At 41.6% G+C, this 18,093-nt stretch overlaps 2 protein-coding genes across 2 annotated transcripts in view; one reads left to right on the top strand and one right to left on the bottom strand.

Annotated features, from left to right (window-relative positions):
- exoc3l2b (exocyst complex component 3-like 2b) overlaps positions 1 to 14,024 on the top strand; it is a 42,622-nt gene extending 28,598 nt beyond the window's left edge. The window contains exons 4-15 of the mRNA XM_015017793.1: positions 2,910 to 3,160; positions 3,239 to 3,505; positions 3,580 to 3,698; positions 4,391 to 4,505; positions 4,607 to 4,717; positions 5,113 to 5,213; positions 5,720 to 5,836; positions 6,875 to 7,010; positions 8,122 to 8,244; positions 8,934 to 9,089; positions 10,140 to 10,261; positions 11,631 to 14,024. Of these exons, the coding sequence (XP_014873279.1) occupies positions 2,910 to 3,160; positions 3,239 to 3,505; positions 3,580 to 3,698; positions 4,391 to 4,505; positions 4,607 to 4,717; positions 5,113 to 5,213; positions 5,720 to 5,836; positions 6,875 to 7,010; positions 8,122 to 8,244; positions 8,934 to 9,089; positions 10,140 to 10,261; positions 11,631 to 11,916 (1,904 nt within the window). The 3' untranslated portion in view covers positions 11,917 to 14,024. The remainder of the gene's footprint in view (positions 1 to 2,909; positions 3,161 to 3,238; positions 3,506 to 3,579; positions 3,699 to 4,390; positions 4,506 to 4,606; positions 4,718 to 5,112; positions 5,214 to 5,719; positions 5,837 to 6,874; positions 7,011 to 8,121; positions 8,245 to 8,933; positions 9,090 to 10,139; positions 10,262 to 11,630) is intronic.
- Positions 14,025 to 15,510: 1,486 nt separating this feature from the next.
- Positions 15,511 to 18,093, bottom strand: part of LOC106936656 (collagen alpha-4(IV) chain-like) — a 38,128-nt gene continuing 35,545 nt past the window's right edge. The window contains exon 46 of the mRNA XM_015017791.1: positions 15,511 to 17,943. Coding sequence (XP_014873277.1) covers positions 17,707 to 17,943 — 237 coding nt within the window. The 3' untranslated portion in view covers positions 15,511 to 17,706. The remainder of the gene's footprint in view (positions 17,944 to 18,093) is intronic.

The raw sequence follows: 18,093 nt of genomic DNA, 5'->3' as shown, positions 1-18,093 counted from the left end.
TGGTTCTGGTCCAGTTCTGGTCCGGTTCTGGTCTGGTTCTGTTCCGGTTCTGATATGGTTCTGATCTGGTTCTGGTCCAGTTCTGGTCCGGTTCTGGTCTGGTTCTGTTCCGGTTCTGATATGGTTCTGATCTGGTTCTGGTCGGGTTTTGGCCTGGTTCTGGTATGGTTTCGGGCCCAGTTCTGCTCTGGTTCTGGTGTGACCTGGCTGGGACGCTACGGTGATGGAATCAGAGAACCGGGTCGGCGCCAGCAGCAGAGACGTTTTGCTTCAGTTCATCTCAGATCCAAATCAGGAAACAAATTCTTCCCTCAAACGAATAAGAACAGAAATCTGCTTCATCGTTTCTCCGTTTAAACTGCGCTTGTTGATGCGGGCAGAAAAGTTGCACAACCAGAAATAACAGCAGTAATTTTTATCTTTTAGCCCAGAGAGACGACATGTTCTCATCACAACCTAAGTCAGATATTTAGCCAGCGTGCTTAATATTTTGCTATGAACTAAGTATTTAATTAGCAAACTAAATATTTAGTAGCTGAACTACATATTTGGCCTCAAACTACGTTTAGTTTGAATTGTTTTACATTTATAAATGAATGTAGAACGTGGTGATTATATGACTTTGATTTTTAATCCCCTTTTCTGTATGAAAAAACACAAACCTGCCTCCTCAGTTTGCTGACATGAAATCAAACTAAACCTTTTCTGTTGGAGAATCACATGATCCATGAGGCGCTTTTATTGTGAAAATCCCCCAGATTCATTTGATTGCAGCAGAAAACAACCCGGAGTCATGTGGAGACACCTGGAGACACAAACATGTTACAAGCCTGCAGAATGCTCTGTGACCTTCACACTCCCTGCTAGCATGTGAGCGAGGTCAGAGCCGGTCCAGAGACAGAGCGCCGTTTGTTCTGCTGCAGCGTCGCCGTGACGACGGGCCGCTCTGTCCCACTGGGGAATCTGACCTTGAACGCACCGTTTAATGAACCCACATTCAGCTTACCTGCAGCTTCCAGCAACGTGATGCTGCAAAGCTGAAAATAGCTTTTAGTTAGCTAACCACATATTTACTTAGCAAGCTAAATAACTAGCTTGGAACTAATGTTTTTGTTTGTAAAGCTTACAAAACAAATAAGTTTACAAACTAGATATTTGCTTTGTTCTTAAAACTAAATATTTAGTTTGTAAATAACATATTAGTCATAAACCACATGCTTTGTTTGAATATTCAGCTTGCTAGCTGAATGTTGCTGCTAGCGCCTTAGAGTGTGTTTATCGTCTAGATGTGTGATGATGTGGATTCTCCGTTCGGCTTGATGAATTTTAAACTGAATGAAAATGAAAAGCGACTAAATGTCTTTATTCTCATTTCTTGGTAAAAAAAAAGATTTTGTGGATTTTTTGACGTCAGTCCATACGACTGCTCTGGCCCGCTCTGAGTCGGGTCGGTCTGGTTCTGTTCATCCAGCAGATGTTCTGGTCTCAACTGGTCTTGGTTTGGCCCGGTTCCTTAGGGGACAGAACCGCCGCAGAAAAGGATCCTGGTTCTGGACGGAACCGACCAATGGGAGCGTATAGACGAGACAAGCGGCAGCTCTGATTGGTCCAAACAGGATGTTACTCTGACATGAAGTCAACGAGTTTCTGACTTCACCATGGCGATGATGATGATGGTGGTGATGATGGTGGTGGTGAGGTAGAGGGTGGAGGTGGGCGGGGCTAAATGCTGCCAGCTGGAACAGATTTCCTCTGCAGGCCCAAACTGAACAATAAGAGCTTTAACACACTGTAACGTAAGGAGTGTGTGTTCCTTAACATGTGAGGGTGTGTATCCCTCCATCCAGAGGTCCCACCCTGTGTGTGTGTGAGCCTGTAGGGACCGGGCCGGTTCGGCATCAGGCGTGTTGGGACAAAGTGAGGACATTCAGGCTGAATGTTTCTCACATTATTCAACATTTGGGGGAATTAATGCTGCATCAGTCAGTCAATTAGTTTTCCACCGATTTTTAGTGTACCTTTAATAAAGATATTTATTCTTTCATGTAAATCTGAGCATCATCTGCATGGATCTGTGATTAGAATAAAAACCAAGAAAATCCTGAGGAGTAATTTTGAGCCGACATCAGAACCCTGAGGTTCGAGTCAGAACCAGAAGTTGATCTGTTTCCTGCAGCCATGTTGTTTGTTTATAAACTGTTCTAAACATGCAGATATGTGGAACGCCGGAAAGCCCCTGAAATCATCAGTGTGGTTCTGACTGAGTCTCAGAACCAGACTGAGTCTGCTGGAAACTGAGCGGATCCGCTGGCATTGTTCTGCCTGGAAAGATGCTCTTCCTCTGCGTGAACCTCTTCCTCCGACCAGGACGACATCTGGCAGCTCCGCTTCCTCCAGCACACCTTCCAGACTTTTATTGTGAAAGAGTCACCTTGGAGCAGCTCTGCATTTTTCAGATGATAATTGCAGCTGGGAGATGAGATCGATCTTTTCACAGATTCTCTGTTTCATATTAAACATGGAGACAATTTGAACAAAAATGTTCTTTTTTTAAATTTAATAAAAGTTACAAACTTGAAAGTCATTTCAAGTTTTTCTGTTGCTGGTTTTCCAAGCTGTTATATAAAAACATGCAGAAGAAATTAAATCACACTTTGTTTCAGCAAAAGCAATTAAAAGATGAAACGGCAGCCATCTTTAATTCCAAGATGGCTGCCATTTGTCATAATGTTTGATTCATCATGTTCGGACTCAGTTTCACAGGTTACAAGGTTTAAACACCCTCAGTAAGATTTTAGCAGCTGCAGTAAAATCTGGCAGCCATCTTGGAATCCAACAGGGCGGGGAGTGTTTTAGTCTGTTTTCTTCTGGACTCAGTTTGGTTTTGAAATGAAACATTTCTCCTCCAGTCTTGGAGATCCTGCAGCTGGTGAAGAAGCGTGACCTCTTCCTGGCCGACACCCACATCCTGGAGCTGGAGCAGGAGTGCAACGCCGCCGAGCCCGAGGATGTCGCAGGCCCCACCGTCAAAGATGGCGGCCGCAGGAAGGCGAAAGACGTGGAGCTGCTGTACGAGGAGCTGCAGAAGGAGCTGTGGGCCGTGGTCAGGGAGTCGCTCCGGGCCCCGACGGCGGGGCCCAACCTGGGGCTGGTGGTGCAGGTGAGGGCCAACAGGTGGATGTGGAGAACATTCCTGTGACATTTCAGGCCTAAGAGAGGAAAAACTTCCTGTCCCCAGGTGCTACAGCAGGAAGAGGAAGCAGATAAAGCCTGGGCCCTCAGCGAGGCGGCGGCCCCTGGGGGCCCCAGGCCTCGCCACCTCAAGCAGAGGTGGAGGGAGGCAGTGGAGGAGGCGGCTGACTCCTCGCTGCCCCAGAGGGCAGAGTTCACGGCTGGAGAGCTGGACAAGTACCTGGACCGGCTCCGAGCCAGGGTAGTGGAGGACCTGGGAGCGGCCAAGAGGAATGTCGTCTCCATCTACCCCGAAGACTTCCAGGGCTTCCAGGTGAGACTGGACACCGAACTGGACCTGTCCACCCCAGGCTCTCACTCATCACCCTGACCTTTGACCCCTACCAGGTGTATGTGGAGAGCTACCACCAGGCGGTCGCCAGGCGCCTGAAGGTCATCACCGACAACCAGCTGGAGATCACAGACATCTACTCTCTGCTGGACTGGCTGTACAACATCTACAGCAGGTGGGGACTGGCTGGTTCTGGAGACCCGAAACCTTCACACCAGACCGGGTCATCTGATTACATGACCGGGTCACCTGAACAGTTGGGCTAAAGCTGATCAGCTGACTCAACCATTTGTAGAGAAGATCCTGCGCAATAGTTCACTTCCTGTTTTGGAGCGGTCTCCGGTCCGCTTGGTGTTCACATGGGCATTCAAACCGAACCAGAGTTCACTTCATCTAAAACATGAAGGAAAGTAGCTGAACACAAACTTGGCTGCGTCGCCTTTTAGCCAAAATAAGTCGTTACTTTCTTTGGTCTCATAGCAACCAGCACAGTCAAGCCTGGGTGCAATTTGGAGGTGTGTGTCCTGCTGCATCCAATTAAATCCAGAATTATTTTAACTATTGTGCAATGTGAAACAAGGGCCTGGAGAATGACTGACATAAACATATTTCTGTATATTAGAATAAATTTTTACTAAAGTGTCCTGAGACGATAAAATATGGATAAAAATCTGAACTCAAACTGTTAATCCTGTTCATGACCAGGAAACTCTGGAAGGTGTTTTGATCTTCTGGGTTTTACTGAACTGGAGTGGATCAGGCGCTGAGCTTGAGTCTGAACACCGGTGTATCTGTGTGTGTGTGTATGTGTGTGTGTGTGTGTGTGTGTGTATGTGTGTGTGTGTGTGTGTGCTGGATGTTTTCCAGAGATGTTCTTGGGACGGTGTGCATCACCAGTCCGTTTAACCGCTCCCAGCTGAGTCCTCTGCTGCCTGCAGAGACGGTGGACCGACTGGAGCTGGACTGTCTCAACTCTGTCCGGGTGAGACGCTCAAATACACCAGCGGGGGGCGACATTCCCACTCATCAAAGGCAGATGATCTGAGGTGCTTTTGATTTGATGGCCGGCTCCTCCCTCTGCAGGCAAAGGTGACCACTGAGCTGAGTCAGGTTCTGGAGGACGAGGAGAAACGGTGGATGGAGACGCTGCACGTCGAAGAGTACCACATCACGCTGGCTAAAACCGTCATCCAGGTAGAGCATTTCCACGGTTACAGCACATGGGATAGGGCTTCCTTTCTGACCAAGTGAACAAATCAGAACAAATTATGAGTTGATTATGAAGAAGTTCTTTTTGTTTTCTGGATCCGTCCTTCAGCTGCAGCCAAAGTCAACATTAAGCAATTCCTGATTTCACGCACACACACACACACACACACACACACACACACACTTACACTTACACACGCATATGGTCAACTCTCTGCTGCTCTCTAGTGGGCAAAGCAAATAACTGCAACCCTAACCAGTTTTCATCTGCACATCAGAAAATTCAACACAATTAAACACCATGAAAGTCTCATTTTACGGCTCCAGCTCCTTATAAATAAAGTCGTCACTATGGTAACCATCTGCTGCTGTCGTCTCAGAGGCTGCAGGTAGATCTGGAGCGGTCGGCGTCCATCAACAGGAGTCTGGGCTCCCGGGTGGCTCAGTGCAGCCTGAATGGACTGGCAGACTTCTTGTACAGGTACGCCGACTTACTGCTGAGTATTGGGTCCTCTTCCTGCTGCAGAACCAAAATGTGACTGGACTTAAGGTCCGGTTCTGCTCAGAAATTTTTTTAAATGTATCTTAATGACGGTCGTTCTTCCTGGTTTAACAAGGAGCTGTGATTAGCGTTTCACATAATTTCAGCTTGGTTTGGATATTTGTTCCTATGAAATGTGAAATTATCATTTAAAAACATATGTTTGAGGTTAATTTGATCATATTTAAAACTTTGTTTGATCTAAAACATTTAAGTAAGTTGAAAAAAGCAGAAGAAATCTGTAGGAGGGTGAATACTTTTCTCACTTCTCTGTGTGCATGTCGGCTGAATACCATCTCCTTTAAACCATTTAAAGTTCTAAATAACAATGAAAGTTCTGGAAGCCAGTGAATTTGTGGTGCTCCATTTTTGCTACTCTGGATGTTGTAGAGTTCATTCCTAAAGATGTGGAGCGCCAGGGTGAAAATGTCGCTCTGTTCCCTCAGCTTCCAGCGTAAAGTGGAGATGTTCCATGAAGGGATGCAGAGCGGCATGTTTGGGGACAACGACGACGGATACGTGTCCAAAACCATCGCCATGGTCAACTGCTGCCCTCCTTTCCGGTACGCACTAATCCTACTTTTGGAGCATACACTTTAAATATCTCCACATTTAAACTGGGCTTCCCATACAAGCCCAGTTTAAATGAGGAGATATTTAAACTGTATGTCTGATTGCTACATGTTTTTATCACCAGGATGATTTATTTTTCCATCTTTCCTTTAAGAACGTTATGCTAATGTTTTCTGTTTCTGTGCTATGTTTATGTTTGGAAATAATTTGGTAATATTATGAATGAATTATTAAATGACATTGCTCAGCAATATTAGGCATGTTTTGGAAATACTGAGTTAAGGACATAAATTAGGAGTTAATGGGGCCCCAGAGGCCTCAGTTTGGTGTTGAAATGATTCAACTTCAGTTTTCTCCGGTGTTATGCTGTATATGCTCCCTGGTCACCAGCATCGTTTATTACTCTAATATATCTCATTGTTTGCTTTCTTCCAGTTAAGAGAACTACTGGGATTAATAAATCCAGATTGCTTAATTCTGCATAAAAGTCCCCTGAAACCATAAACTGGCAGGAAAGAGAAAACTGAATGTCTCTTTATTCTGAAAGTCTATTTGTATTTTTCAGTGAAATTTGTATTTTGGGATAAATAAAGATTTTTGACATAATTTTTGTGTTCACCACATACAGGAAAAAGTGAGTCCCTATAAATACCCCAAAAGTCACAGTGGTGTCATGAACCATGAATACCTGTATGAGTGTAAGTGTGTGCGTACGCGTGTGTGTACACACACACTGAACACACACACACTGCACTGTGTGTGTGTGTGTGTTTGTTTGTAATACCTCGTGGGGATCATTTTCCTGACACATACTACGGTATGAGGACCCACTGATCCTTGTGGGGACCGAAGCTTGGGCCCCACAAGGGGAAACGCTGTTTTTGGGTCAAGGGTCAGATTTAGGTCTAAGGAGTCAATAGAGTTTAGGTTAGGTTTAGGTTTATGGGGTCAGGCTGTAGAAATTAACGGAAGTCGATGTAAACTCCTTGTGGGCGTGTGCATGTGTGTGTGTGTGTGTGTGTGTGCAGAGGTTTCGTGCAGCGCTGTGCACAGTGTGACCCGTCAGTCAGTGAGGACTCTCTGCGGCGAGCAAACAAGTCTCTGGACCACATCGTCCAGCAGGGCGTCAGGGTTCTGTCTGAGCGACTCTACCTGCACATCAGGGTACCACACAAAGACACACACACACACACACACACACACACACACACACACACACACACACACAGAGTCTAAGAGACTACATCTCAGATGCATTAAATGTATTAATATCTGGTAATAATATTTACAGAGAAACTCAGAAATCACTGCTCTGTTTAGAACTGATGTTTTATTTCTCTTATTTATTTCAGTTTATTTCCTGCCTGTTCTGTTGGTAATGAAACTCATCCGCCTTCAGCACCTCCACCCCTCCAGCTTCACGTTTATCATTCCAATAATAGACGAGCTGATTCTGTTGCTTAGCGCTTTAGCATTTAAAACATCTATCACACTTAGCTTCTAAATTACTTTTTCCATAGAAATTATAAAAAGCTAATTTTCTTGGTTGTCATGAAAAACTTTCAGTTGCATAAAGTTCAACATCTGCGTTGAAATTTTGGTTATAAGAGTTCTTCAAGTAGTTTACATTCTTGCTTTTATTATGAAGTCTGTCCATTTCCTCTCCTCACGTTCTGTTTTTATTAAACTTTATTAAGCACATGGTAAGAATGCAACAAACGAACAAATGAGGTTCATAGAAAAATACAACTCTTCCATGAAAAACAAACAGGGGAGTTCACTAAACAAATACATGGAAAAATCCAAATGTATTTGAATTATTTTGAGAGCTTTTATGTTGAGACTCCTCATGTTCTCAACCCTTAAAGATGTTTATTCTGTACCCAGAATGCATCGCTGCAGTTCAACAGTAAGTGGTTTAAAATTTGCAGATTTCTGGTAAATTAGGCTAAATTAACAACAGTTAGCAAAACTCATTAACTGTAAAACTGAAACCATGGGTGAAAGGTCACTTCCTGAAACACAAAGCAGACAGGAAGAAGAGTAAAGATTAAATTTGGCTCTGTTGAAGGAGAAATGTTTTAACATGGCTGAAATTAGTGCTTTAGCTTCTGGTAGCTATGTTAGCATATTGTTTTTTATGATTAGACTTATTGAAACAAACTTGTTAGTTTGTGGTGTTTTCACTGGAGTGTCATCCAAAGCTGATCCTCTCAGCGGCTAAATATCAGAAGTGATGATGATGATGATGACGATGATGGCTGTATTTTTGCAGCTGTTCTTTGAGCGCCTGGTGAAGAGGAAGTGGCTGACCAACACGGAGCCGTACGATCAGATTGAAGCTGCCATCAAGGAGGATTTTAAGAAATATCGCAGGATGGACAATCCTCCCTATGAGGTAGCACGGTTGCTATGGTTATGGGTTTTTCATTGTAGTTTAGTTTTATTTTGTTGTGACTTTTTGTTTGTCTAATCCAGTTAGTTTTAATTAGTTTTTAGAGTGTATTTGCTAGTTTTGTTATTAGTTAAATATTTAGTTTTTTTGTTTAGAACGTAGTTTTAGTTTTTTCATACTTTGGTTAATTTTTAGGTGCAGGATTCAAAAAGGTAATTTGGGTAATTAACTGAAAAACCATTTTCAAAGTATTTATCCAGTTATTGTTGAACAACCAGCTGACTGTGGAGTTTTTGCTGTCGCCATTTTGTGTGCTAGCGTAGCATAGCGTAGCCGCCAGGAGGAGAACGATGCGCCGTAATTTACCGACAGCTGACATAAACTGCCTGTGTGAGGAAAAAAATTTATTTCACATGAATTCAAAAGTCTGAAGAATAGATTCATAAACACAAAAACTATGGGTATTATATAACTTTTAGTTTATTCTGTGCCCAAATATCATCATCAGCTGCACCAGTTATAGTTTTCTCCCATTAATTATCATTTTTATTCATTTCAGTTGCTTTCTTAATTTCCGTTTTTGCTGCTTTGTTTGTTTTATTTAACTGTAATAACCTCTGTATGAGAGGAGCTGCTGCAGCGCCCCCTGCAGGCTGGAGCTGCTGGATTCATCTACGCTGTCTTTCCCTCAGCTGCTGGTGGCTGAAGTCCACCGGCGGGTGGTGATGGAGTACCTCCGCTCCATCATGAGGGGCCGGATCATCTGCACCTCCATGAAGATGAGGAAGAGGATGGCCGGCCGGCTCCGAGACGAAGGGAGGCAGATAAAAGCGCTCTTCAAAGACCTGGTGAGTCCCGAAGGAAGATCTGAGCATCTTCTGGTCTTTAAAAGCCATCATCAGTACACCCTATAAAGAAACTAGGGTTGCCAGATCTGACCGTTTCCACCTCAACAAGAACATAAAAGACTCCTAAAACCAAACCTCAACATTCAGGATAGCTCCAGAAAAAGTCATTTAAATACGGTACATTTAAAACCTGACGTCCCAGACGTCATCCAAAAAACAGCTGAAACACTGAGAGCCTTTAAATCTCAACTTAAAACCCACCTGTTTAGAGTTGCTTATGGCTAAATTAGGGTTAGAGTGCGGGTTTTTGATGTCTTCGATGTTTTTAAGGTTTTTATCTCTTTTTTTTATTTTTTTTTATTTTTCCAAAATCTCTTTCTCTTTCTTACTGTTTATTCAATGTCACATGCTGTTTTTATTTTGTTTTTTAATTATGTAAAGCACCTTGAAATGCCTTCCTGCTGAAATGTGCTATACAAATAAAATTTGATTGATTGATTGATTGATTGATTGATTGATTGATTGATTGATTGATTGATTGATCCACTTCATTCAGACTTGTGATAATTCACATTATTGGTTTATTATATTCTGACCAGAACCAGATAACATTGATGTTACCTTTTAAATCATGATGTTGGCATTTCTGTGTTTCATTATTACCACATTGACACTGACAAATCACTGATGATGTCACATTTTACAGGTTCTAGAGATTTCAAAATAAACTAAATAATAAGTGCAGCAATGCAGCATTTTATTAAACGTTTTGTGCATTTCTGACACATGACCAAGATTTTTAAAGAATATTCCTAACTTTTCTAAAAACCCAACAAATGTTGTGAAAAGCAGCTCAAATTTAAATATTCCACAAAAAGCAACCCAATCTGGCAACGCTGAAAGAAACTTGCCGCCTCCCTGAACTGTGGCGCCCTCTTGTGGATGAAAACAGTGAGGACTGTGCAGCTTTCCAATCACGTCTCACTCAAAAGAACCTGAACAGGAAGTGTCCATATGAGTGTGTCAGTGTGCGGTCTGTGTGTGTCGCAGGAGTCTCCGTCCAGCTGGTTGGACGGCGCGCTGTCCCACATCTCAGAGCTCATCCAGCTGGAGGACATCCCGTCCATCCAGATGGAGGTGGGAGTCCTGGTCAGGGAGTTTCCAGACGTCAGGTACATGAATTGTTCCTCCAGCATTACGAGACGAGCTGCGAGTTATTTTACTGTTGTAGACAAAACAATGCAGCGAAGCATCATGTTACATGCAGTTATTCACTGCGGCAACATTTATGAATACAGAAGCAACGAGACATGAAAAATGATACCATGTTCAGCCTGTTACATCGGTTCTGCTTCCAAACTGATTTATTTTGAACTTAAATCTGCTGATGTAAAATAATATTTAACTTAATGTGAAAAAGTTCTGCAGATCTTTGCTTTTGATCAGCTCCTCCCAACGAATCTTCCTCAAACAAAACCTGTCAGGATTTTCTGACTCAGCTGCCTCTGAACAGTCAGAAGGTTTTTGTGTTTTCAGGTGTTAGCATCACATAATAACGTAAAAATAATTCTGATTTCTATTCAAATCTGTTCTTAGCCTTAATTATACATCAGCAGCTTAAGAGAAGCTGACTGACAAACTGAATCACTCAGTTCCTCCAGCTGTTTAAACTTCTGAGAAATGTTCCCTGATTTCCAAACTTTGATCTGGCACTCGTAGTCCCAGATCAACATCAAACCCCTGAGATATTTGATTACAATCAAGGAGGTTACCAATTAATTAACTATTTTTCCTCCATATCTATGTTTTCCAGGGTTTTAAAGCTACAGTAACTTTTCTAAAAAATATTTTCTACATCTCTGTTCAAACTGTTAGCATGTTGGTTTGTTATGAGACAGATAATTTGTGAAAAGATTGATCTCCGCTGTCTTCTCCCAGTGCTAATTAGAAACAACCAGGCAGGCTTTAGCGCTGCCAATCACCCTCTGTATGGTGTTACTCATCCCCCTGCGTAATTTCTCTCTTTCTCTCTGCTACGTTTAGCTAGTTAGCATGATGGTAGATAAATGGTTTCTCTGGAATGGTGAATTGTTTCTCCATCATTTGCACATTTAAGTACATGAGGTTTGATTAACAGCGCTAAGGCCCTCCTCTGGGCTCTGATTGGTTGTTTTAGTGCATTTTGTTGACGGCGGTAGCAGCAATTCGATATTTCACAGATTATTTGTCTCATGTTAAACTGTCACAACATAGTGACAGTTTTAGCAAATATGTAAAAAACATTTTCTTCATGAAATGTGAAAGTTAAAAAGCGATATTGTGATTTTTTTCTAATGAGAAAAAAATTATTACAATATTGTTTGAAATATTTCTAAAGTTGAGCCAAAAATCTGTGATTTTGGTTGCAAAACATCCCAGATGTGAGACAATGGAGGTGCTGGTTGTCTCTGTTTGGGTTTTTACCAGGACGCTTCAGCGGTTCTGGTGTCAGAAGAATCTTTCTGCTGTTTGATTCTCCTCCTCTCTTCGCTCTCCCTCCAGGAAGAAGCACGTGTCGGCCATCTTGAACATCCGCGGGATGACCCGGCAGGCGGAGCGCCAGGAGATCCTGAACATTGTCAAAGACATCGAGAGCGACGGCGGACCGGGCCCACTGTCCCGGGACCGGGCCCTGTTCGCCGAGGTTCCGGTCACCTCCGAGGTCCACTGCCTGAACGTGGGCCTGAGCCGGATTGCCCTGACCGCCTCGTCCTGCGTCAGCGCGCTCAGACCGCGCCGCCGCAAAACCAGAACCTCCACGCAGGAGAACCCAGACGACGCTCTGTAACCGGGCTCAGAACCAGCAGAACCCTCACTTTTATTATCAACTCCGATCTGCTGGTCCAGATGGTCGGAACCGGAGCTGGAGTTAATGCTGCTTCTGGACCCTGGTCCTGTTCTGGTTCTGACTGAAATGGATGTTTTGTTTCCCAAAGCCTCTGAGGTTCTGACCCAGACCGGACCGGACCGGACCTCCTTCTTGATCAGAACTAACCCGACCCAGTTAAAGATGAAAACCAGAGGCTGGTTTGAACTGGAAACCAGAATCAGTGCCAGCAGGACCAGTTGGACCCACTGGTCCTCCTGCAGAACCTCTGAAAAAGAAGCACTTTATCTGTAACCAGAACCAGGAGAACGGATCTCTGTGGGACCTGTTCTGGTTCTGACTGAAATGGACGCTTTGTTTCCCAAAGCCTCTGAGGTTCTGACCCAGATCCCAGGTCCGGCTCAGATAGACTCAGAACCTGGAATCTGGGACTCGAACGGGCGGATTCAGGATTTATAAAGATAAAAACTGAACGTGCTGAGTCAGCAGACTGCGGATTGGGTCGGTGTTGGAGAACCCGGTGCCGGACCAGTCAGATACAATCACCAGAACGGCATGATCTGGTCGGACCTCTGGATCCCGGATCGATTCAAACAGGAAGTGACGGAGTTTTAGCGCCAGACTAAAAAAAAAATTAGTTACGAAAATAAAGTTTCTTCACATTATTACAACTTTAATGTTGTTCGGCTTCATCCTCATAATTTATGTTTTTTCTTAGCCTGGTCGCAGTTATCCTTCATTTTTGAAACCATTGCGTAGATTTTTTTTCCTCAATTTTATCGTCTGTAGTTCCGACCCCTGACCTCTGACCTCTGACCCCAACACACAAACATTGTCACCAAAATCCCTTTTAGTGAAATATTAATGAAAAAATGTGCAATGCGTCTAAAAAGCAGTAGTGGGCACATTTCCGCTAATGTACTAAAAGCAGAGCTAATTTTATCTTTTGGCACTTTTGCTAGCTTTGACACATTTAGCTTCCCCCTTAATCACATTTTCCAGATAAATTCTAAAGAGCTAAATCTTTGATTTAGAAACATTCAATTGAATAATTTCAACATCTGTGTGGAAGTTTTGGTTATCAAATTCTTCAGTAGTTAGGTGAAGAAGTTTATGCTCTTATTTTGAAGTCCGTTTACACAGCAGCTCTATTTCCTCTCCTAAAAATCTCCCTTAAAACTTTAAAAACAAGAAACATACAGGAACAAAATGAAACATGGATATAAAAACAACTTTAAGGGAGTTTTAGAATATGTATGTAAATTATATTGTTGGTGTTTGTAGCCTTTCAAGGGAAGATATTTGAATTGAAATTAGCACTTTGGTATTAGCTCATGCTAAGCAACATGTTAGCACAGCGCATTAGCTTCTTTTAAGTACTGTGTTGGTGAAACGATTCAGCAGAACTGGTGATTATTATTAACATTTCAGGCTTAGAGCTTAGTTTCATGACCTTTTGTGTTTTTTCACCTCTGTAAAACAAATTAGTTTAATAAGTGATTTACAATTTCACATCTTAATCAAGAGGGCTTAAATATTATTTACAATTATTGCTAATAAAATGTGATTAATATCCTTTGCTGGCTGCCCGGAGTTTTGGTTGACGATCCCAAGAAACGTCCAGATATCCAGAAACTGGAGCGTCAGAGTTTTCCTGAGGCTCACAAGGAAAGAGAATGAAAAGTTGAATCTAATCAAAGGTACTTGATGTTGAGTTTCTGTATTTAAAGCATTAATTCTAGTGTTGAAGCTTCTGGGTGTGATGATGAGGTTTGTTATGTGTTTTATTCTTTCAGCTGTTTGATTCATGACGTCTGTTCGATTTAGATGCAGAGAGATGAAAATAACATTTTAAATTTAAACGATTTAGGAGATTTTCATGTTTTTATTGTCGAGCTGAAACATTCAGAAAGACTGAGCAGCTTCTAGTTTCATCAACATTTCTGAGCTGAGACTGAATTCAGATTAACGGCACATTTCTCTGCTGCTATTACTTTGTGTTGAATGTTTGGAATAAATCGTTTGTCCAGAAATAAGATTAACAAGACAATAAAATCAGATTAAATCATGCTGTGTTTTATTTACCTCGTGTACATATCTGGTGTAAAATTATTGGTTTTAATTTTTTATTAATGCTGAAATGTTTGCCTAATATAAACATGCAAAATTCAGAATAACTAAAAATTAGAAGAAAATGTTCAAACTGAAATAAAAGAAACACTTTGTTTTCTTTTGAAAATTTATTTTTTGAAAATGTAAATAAAATTGATACTAAACAAATTTTTGAAAAAAAAAACAACAAAAATCTTCATTTCAAATAGTTGTAATTTTTTTTTAATCCAAAGGTTTTTTCTGCCTCAAACCGTTGGCGCCGTTCGTCACCGGGTCGGGCCCTCAGATGACTGACAGCATGGAGCCAAACTGGAGATAAAAAGTTTGTTCAAAAATAAAAAAAACTGCAATGAAATTTTGAAAATGACAAATAAATTTTAAACAAAAATAATTGTGAATTCATTTTTTTTTTAATAATCTACTTTTCAAATTGATTTCAGTTTCAAAAAATCAAGGTTTTTTTTCAGTTTAAAAACTAGTTTTTATTCTCGAATATTTTTTCAGCATCTTCTATTTTCAAATGAAAAAAACAGAAAAAACTTTATGGCCTCAATTTGGTTCCATATTGTCAGTCATGATTCTCCACCTTCAGTCCTCGGAGGAGCCAAACAGGCCTAGAAGTCTGAAACTAAGCAATCTAGAAATGTATGGAGCTAAATTGGAACCATAAAGTTTGTTCAAAAACAAATAAATAAATAAATCTGAAAATTGTTTTGAAACTGAAAACAAAAATGCAAAACTACTTTTCAGAGTCAACTATTTTCTTCCGGTTTCAAACTTATTTTTTCAGCTTTTAAGTAATTTCGCAGTTTAAAATTTTTTCCCAGTGTCATTTTTCTCTTTTGAACAAACTTTATGACCACAATATAGCTCCATAAAAGGTAAAAATGCAACAGAATGGAAGCCCAAACTGCAGAATGTAAATATATGGACTGAAAGAAAGGCAGCGTCTTTAATGATGTCAGATCAAATCAGTGATGATAGTTGCACAATAAAATCAATTAACATTAATAATCATAACATGGACATAAATATATTAGATATTTCACTTTCTGCTCCTCTGTCGCTGCCAGAAGCCAGGCTAAGGACTAAACTGTTGGTGCTTCGTCACAGCTGCAGCGCTGCTGGAATGGGTTAATGTGATTGGCTGAAACAGGGAAGCTACGTGATTCGTTACTGATCACCCAATCAGATAGACCATTTATTAAAAAAGACATTTGTGAATTGAGAAATGGGAAAAATTCAAAAACTCAAAATTCACACACAAATGCAGCAACTCACAGGCCAGAAGCAGCTGGTAAATCAAGGTATTTTTGTGTTTGCATCGAAAATACAAGTGTAAATCTCATCCAGTGCATTTGGGAATTATGAAACAGTTTTAGCTCCATAAATATTCACCTTTTATGGTTTTAAGATTTATGAGTAAAGAACAAAAAGCCAGACTGACATTTTGATGCACTTTATTGAGTTTTCCATCTACAGGAAATAGAAATGTTTCAGGAGTGTTAGTGGGAAGTTTCCTCCTACAGAGAATAAAATATAACCAGCAGGTTTAATTAGAATGAAAACAAAATAAAAACAGAAGGATCATGGGAATTGTAGTCTTACAACAGTTATTCCTCCAGATTTTATTCCTAAATCTAAATTTCAGTCACTATTTGTCCTGTAAAACCCTTTAGGCATTATCCAGTTTAATGTAACTTCTACATTTTATAAGTCTGCTTCACAACGTGAAAAATTGTTAGAAATCCATTATTTGTCAGATAATTGCTTTATTTTGGCGGAGGATCAGGGCGGGGTTGAATCCTGTCATCATTTACCAAAATAAGAGACAAAAACAAAAATGAAATAGCACCACCATTATTTTCAAGGCTAAATAAATACTCCGATGAAATTTACATAAAACTTATAAAACAGTTGAGATAAAACATATTTACAGGTCACTAACGAATCCAACAGAACCAGAGCCAGAAAACTGAACCAAAAACAGACAAAAACCCATAAACCAGATTTAAAGCAACAGGAACGCAGGCGGAACACAACGAGCACCACTCCTAGTTCTAAAACGGTTCTGGTTCTAGAGCAGTTCTGGTTCCGGTTTTTCCTTGTTTTGGACCTCAGGTCTTTTCTGCTGCATAACATTCTGAACTTTGAGTTTAAAATTGATTCTTTTGTTTTACTCTGAAAATCCTGAACACAAACAAACAGGAAGATGTTTCTACTGGTTCAAAAACATTAAAGCAAATCAAAGATATGAAAAAATATTCACAGCTTTTTACGCAGTTCTCAACAAAACACAAAACAGCTATTCGTTTACTGTTGCTGCCTCCCAGCCAACCAATGAGAGCAGTTCCTGGTGCAGCTGGGGGCGGGGCTTAGCGCCTGAGAGGAGGAGAGAACGGTCACAACAGCCAATGGGCTGCCAGGGTCGGGCGTTAGGCTCCCCCCTGATGATGGACATAAATACACACCATAAAAGGACACAACTAGCTTGTTAAAGGAAGGTTAGCATGTCTAAAGCTAACACCTGAACTTTGACCTCAGGTCCCAGAGGAGCTGAAAAGGAGGAAGTTCAGACCATCTCTTCCCTCCATCGTTCCGGCCAATGAGAGATCTTTGGCAAACAAAATGGATGAAGTTCAAACTCCAAACAGAGTTTCAACTGACTTTAGCGTTGAATCCTCTACTCCAACATCTCTCTCACCAAACGGCCAGGCAGAGACTTGGAGAGGAGCAGCAAAATCAAGAGGTGGATTAGCATTGCTAGCTAATAACTGAAGATGTCATCCAGGACATGTTGCTGTGGAATATTGTCTCTGCTGCCTGCGTGTTAGCATATTAGCATGTCACACCGCCGCAGTCTTCAGTCAGATGCCTCTGCAGATTTGTTGGAACCCTGACTGCTACTGGAGATCCTTCCTGCCTGCAGCATCACCATCAACACCGACTCTTCAGAAACTGGATGATGAGTTACATTTCATTTCTCTATGGGATCAGTGAAAAATTCAGCTGAATTCAAATGAATGAAATGAACAAAATAGGAGGATAAAAACCAGAAAACTATTTAAGATGAATATTTAAGTAGGAAATGATTCGCCAACATTTAAGAAACTTTAAACTGTTTTTAGCTGGAACTGTCAGAACTGTGAACTTTTAAAGCTCCAGAAGTTCCTGAGTTTCTGTTTATGGGTATGAAGTGAACTTTAGAGAAGGTTCTGGTTCTGATTCGGTTTAACGCCTGATGAGGGAAAACTGAGAGAGAGGAGGACCTGAAGTCATTAAAGCTGTTGATTATGTTTTGCTTATGTTATTTTTTTTAACGTTTAATCTGATTAAATTTGACTGTTTCCTTGATTCCAACTATAATAAGTAGGACAGTCAGCATCCTACTGGATTTATTCTCCAAATTATTTTTGGTAAAATCCATCTGCAGGAAGTCAGTACAAGCTCGGCCATTTTAAAGATGAAACTAAATATTTTTTCATTTTCCAGTTGGTAAAGGACCCGTCCGGGCTCCCGGTCACCCCTGATCAGCGTTTCGGCAGCCGGGATCATCACAGTTTCTCCTCTTCAAAATAAAAGCCTCGTCCTGCCCCGGTCTTTAAGGCGCCAGTCTCTCCAGCGCCTCCCTGCTGCGCCTCACATGCGGATGCAGACGCTGCACTGGGCGACGTGCGCCCTCTGCTGGTCGGAGTCGGTCAGCGCGCCCTCGGTGCCGCTCTGGGTGGTCAGCCAGAAGCTGTAGATGTTGGCGAAGAAGTGGCAGGTTCCCCGGGCGCCCTGACACTCCACGAAGGGCTGGGCTTTGAACTGCGACAGGCAGCTGCCCGGCGACATCAGAGAGAGGCCGCCGCCCTCATCACCGCCACCTGAAAACTACACACACACACACACACACACAGAGGACAGAATTAAATCATCCTGGTTTTAGTTCATAATTAGGCAAAAAACAGTTTTAAAACTATTTCCTCTATTAAGTGAACATCTGAACTTTGAAACTTTAAATGTGTCTTCATGTTTTAATTT

Source organism: Poecilia latipinna, unplaced genomic scaffold (assembly GCF_001443285.1).
Source record: "Poecilia latipinna isolate Pla-1442-1.1 unplaced genomic scaffold, P_latipinna-1.0 Scaffold2189, whole genome shotgun sequence".
In the NCBI taxonomy this organism is placed as follows: domain Eukaryota; kingdom Metazoa; phylum Chordata; class Actinopteri; order Cyprinodontiformes; family Poeciliidae; genus Poecilia; species Poecilia latipinna.
Note: the sequence above shows the minus strand (reverse complement) of the source record. Positions and strands in the feature narration are given on the sequence as shown.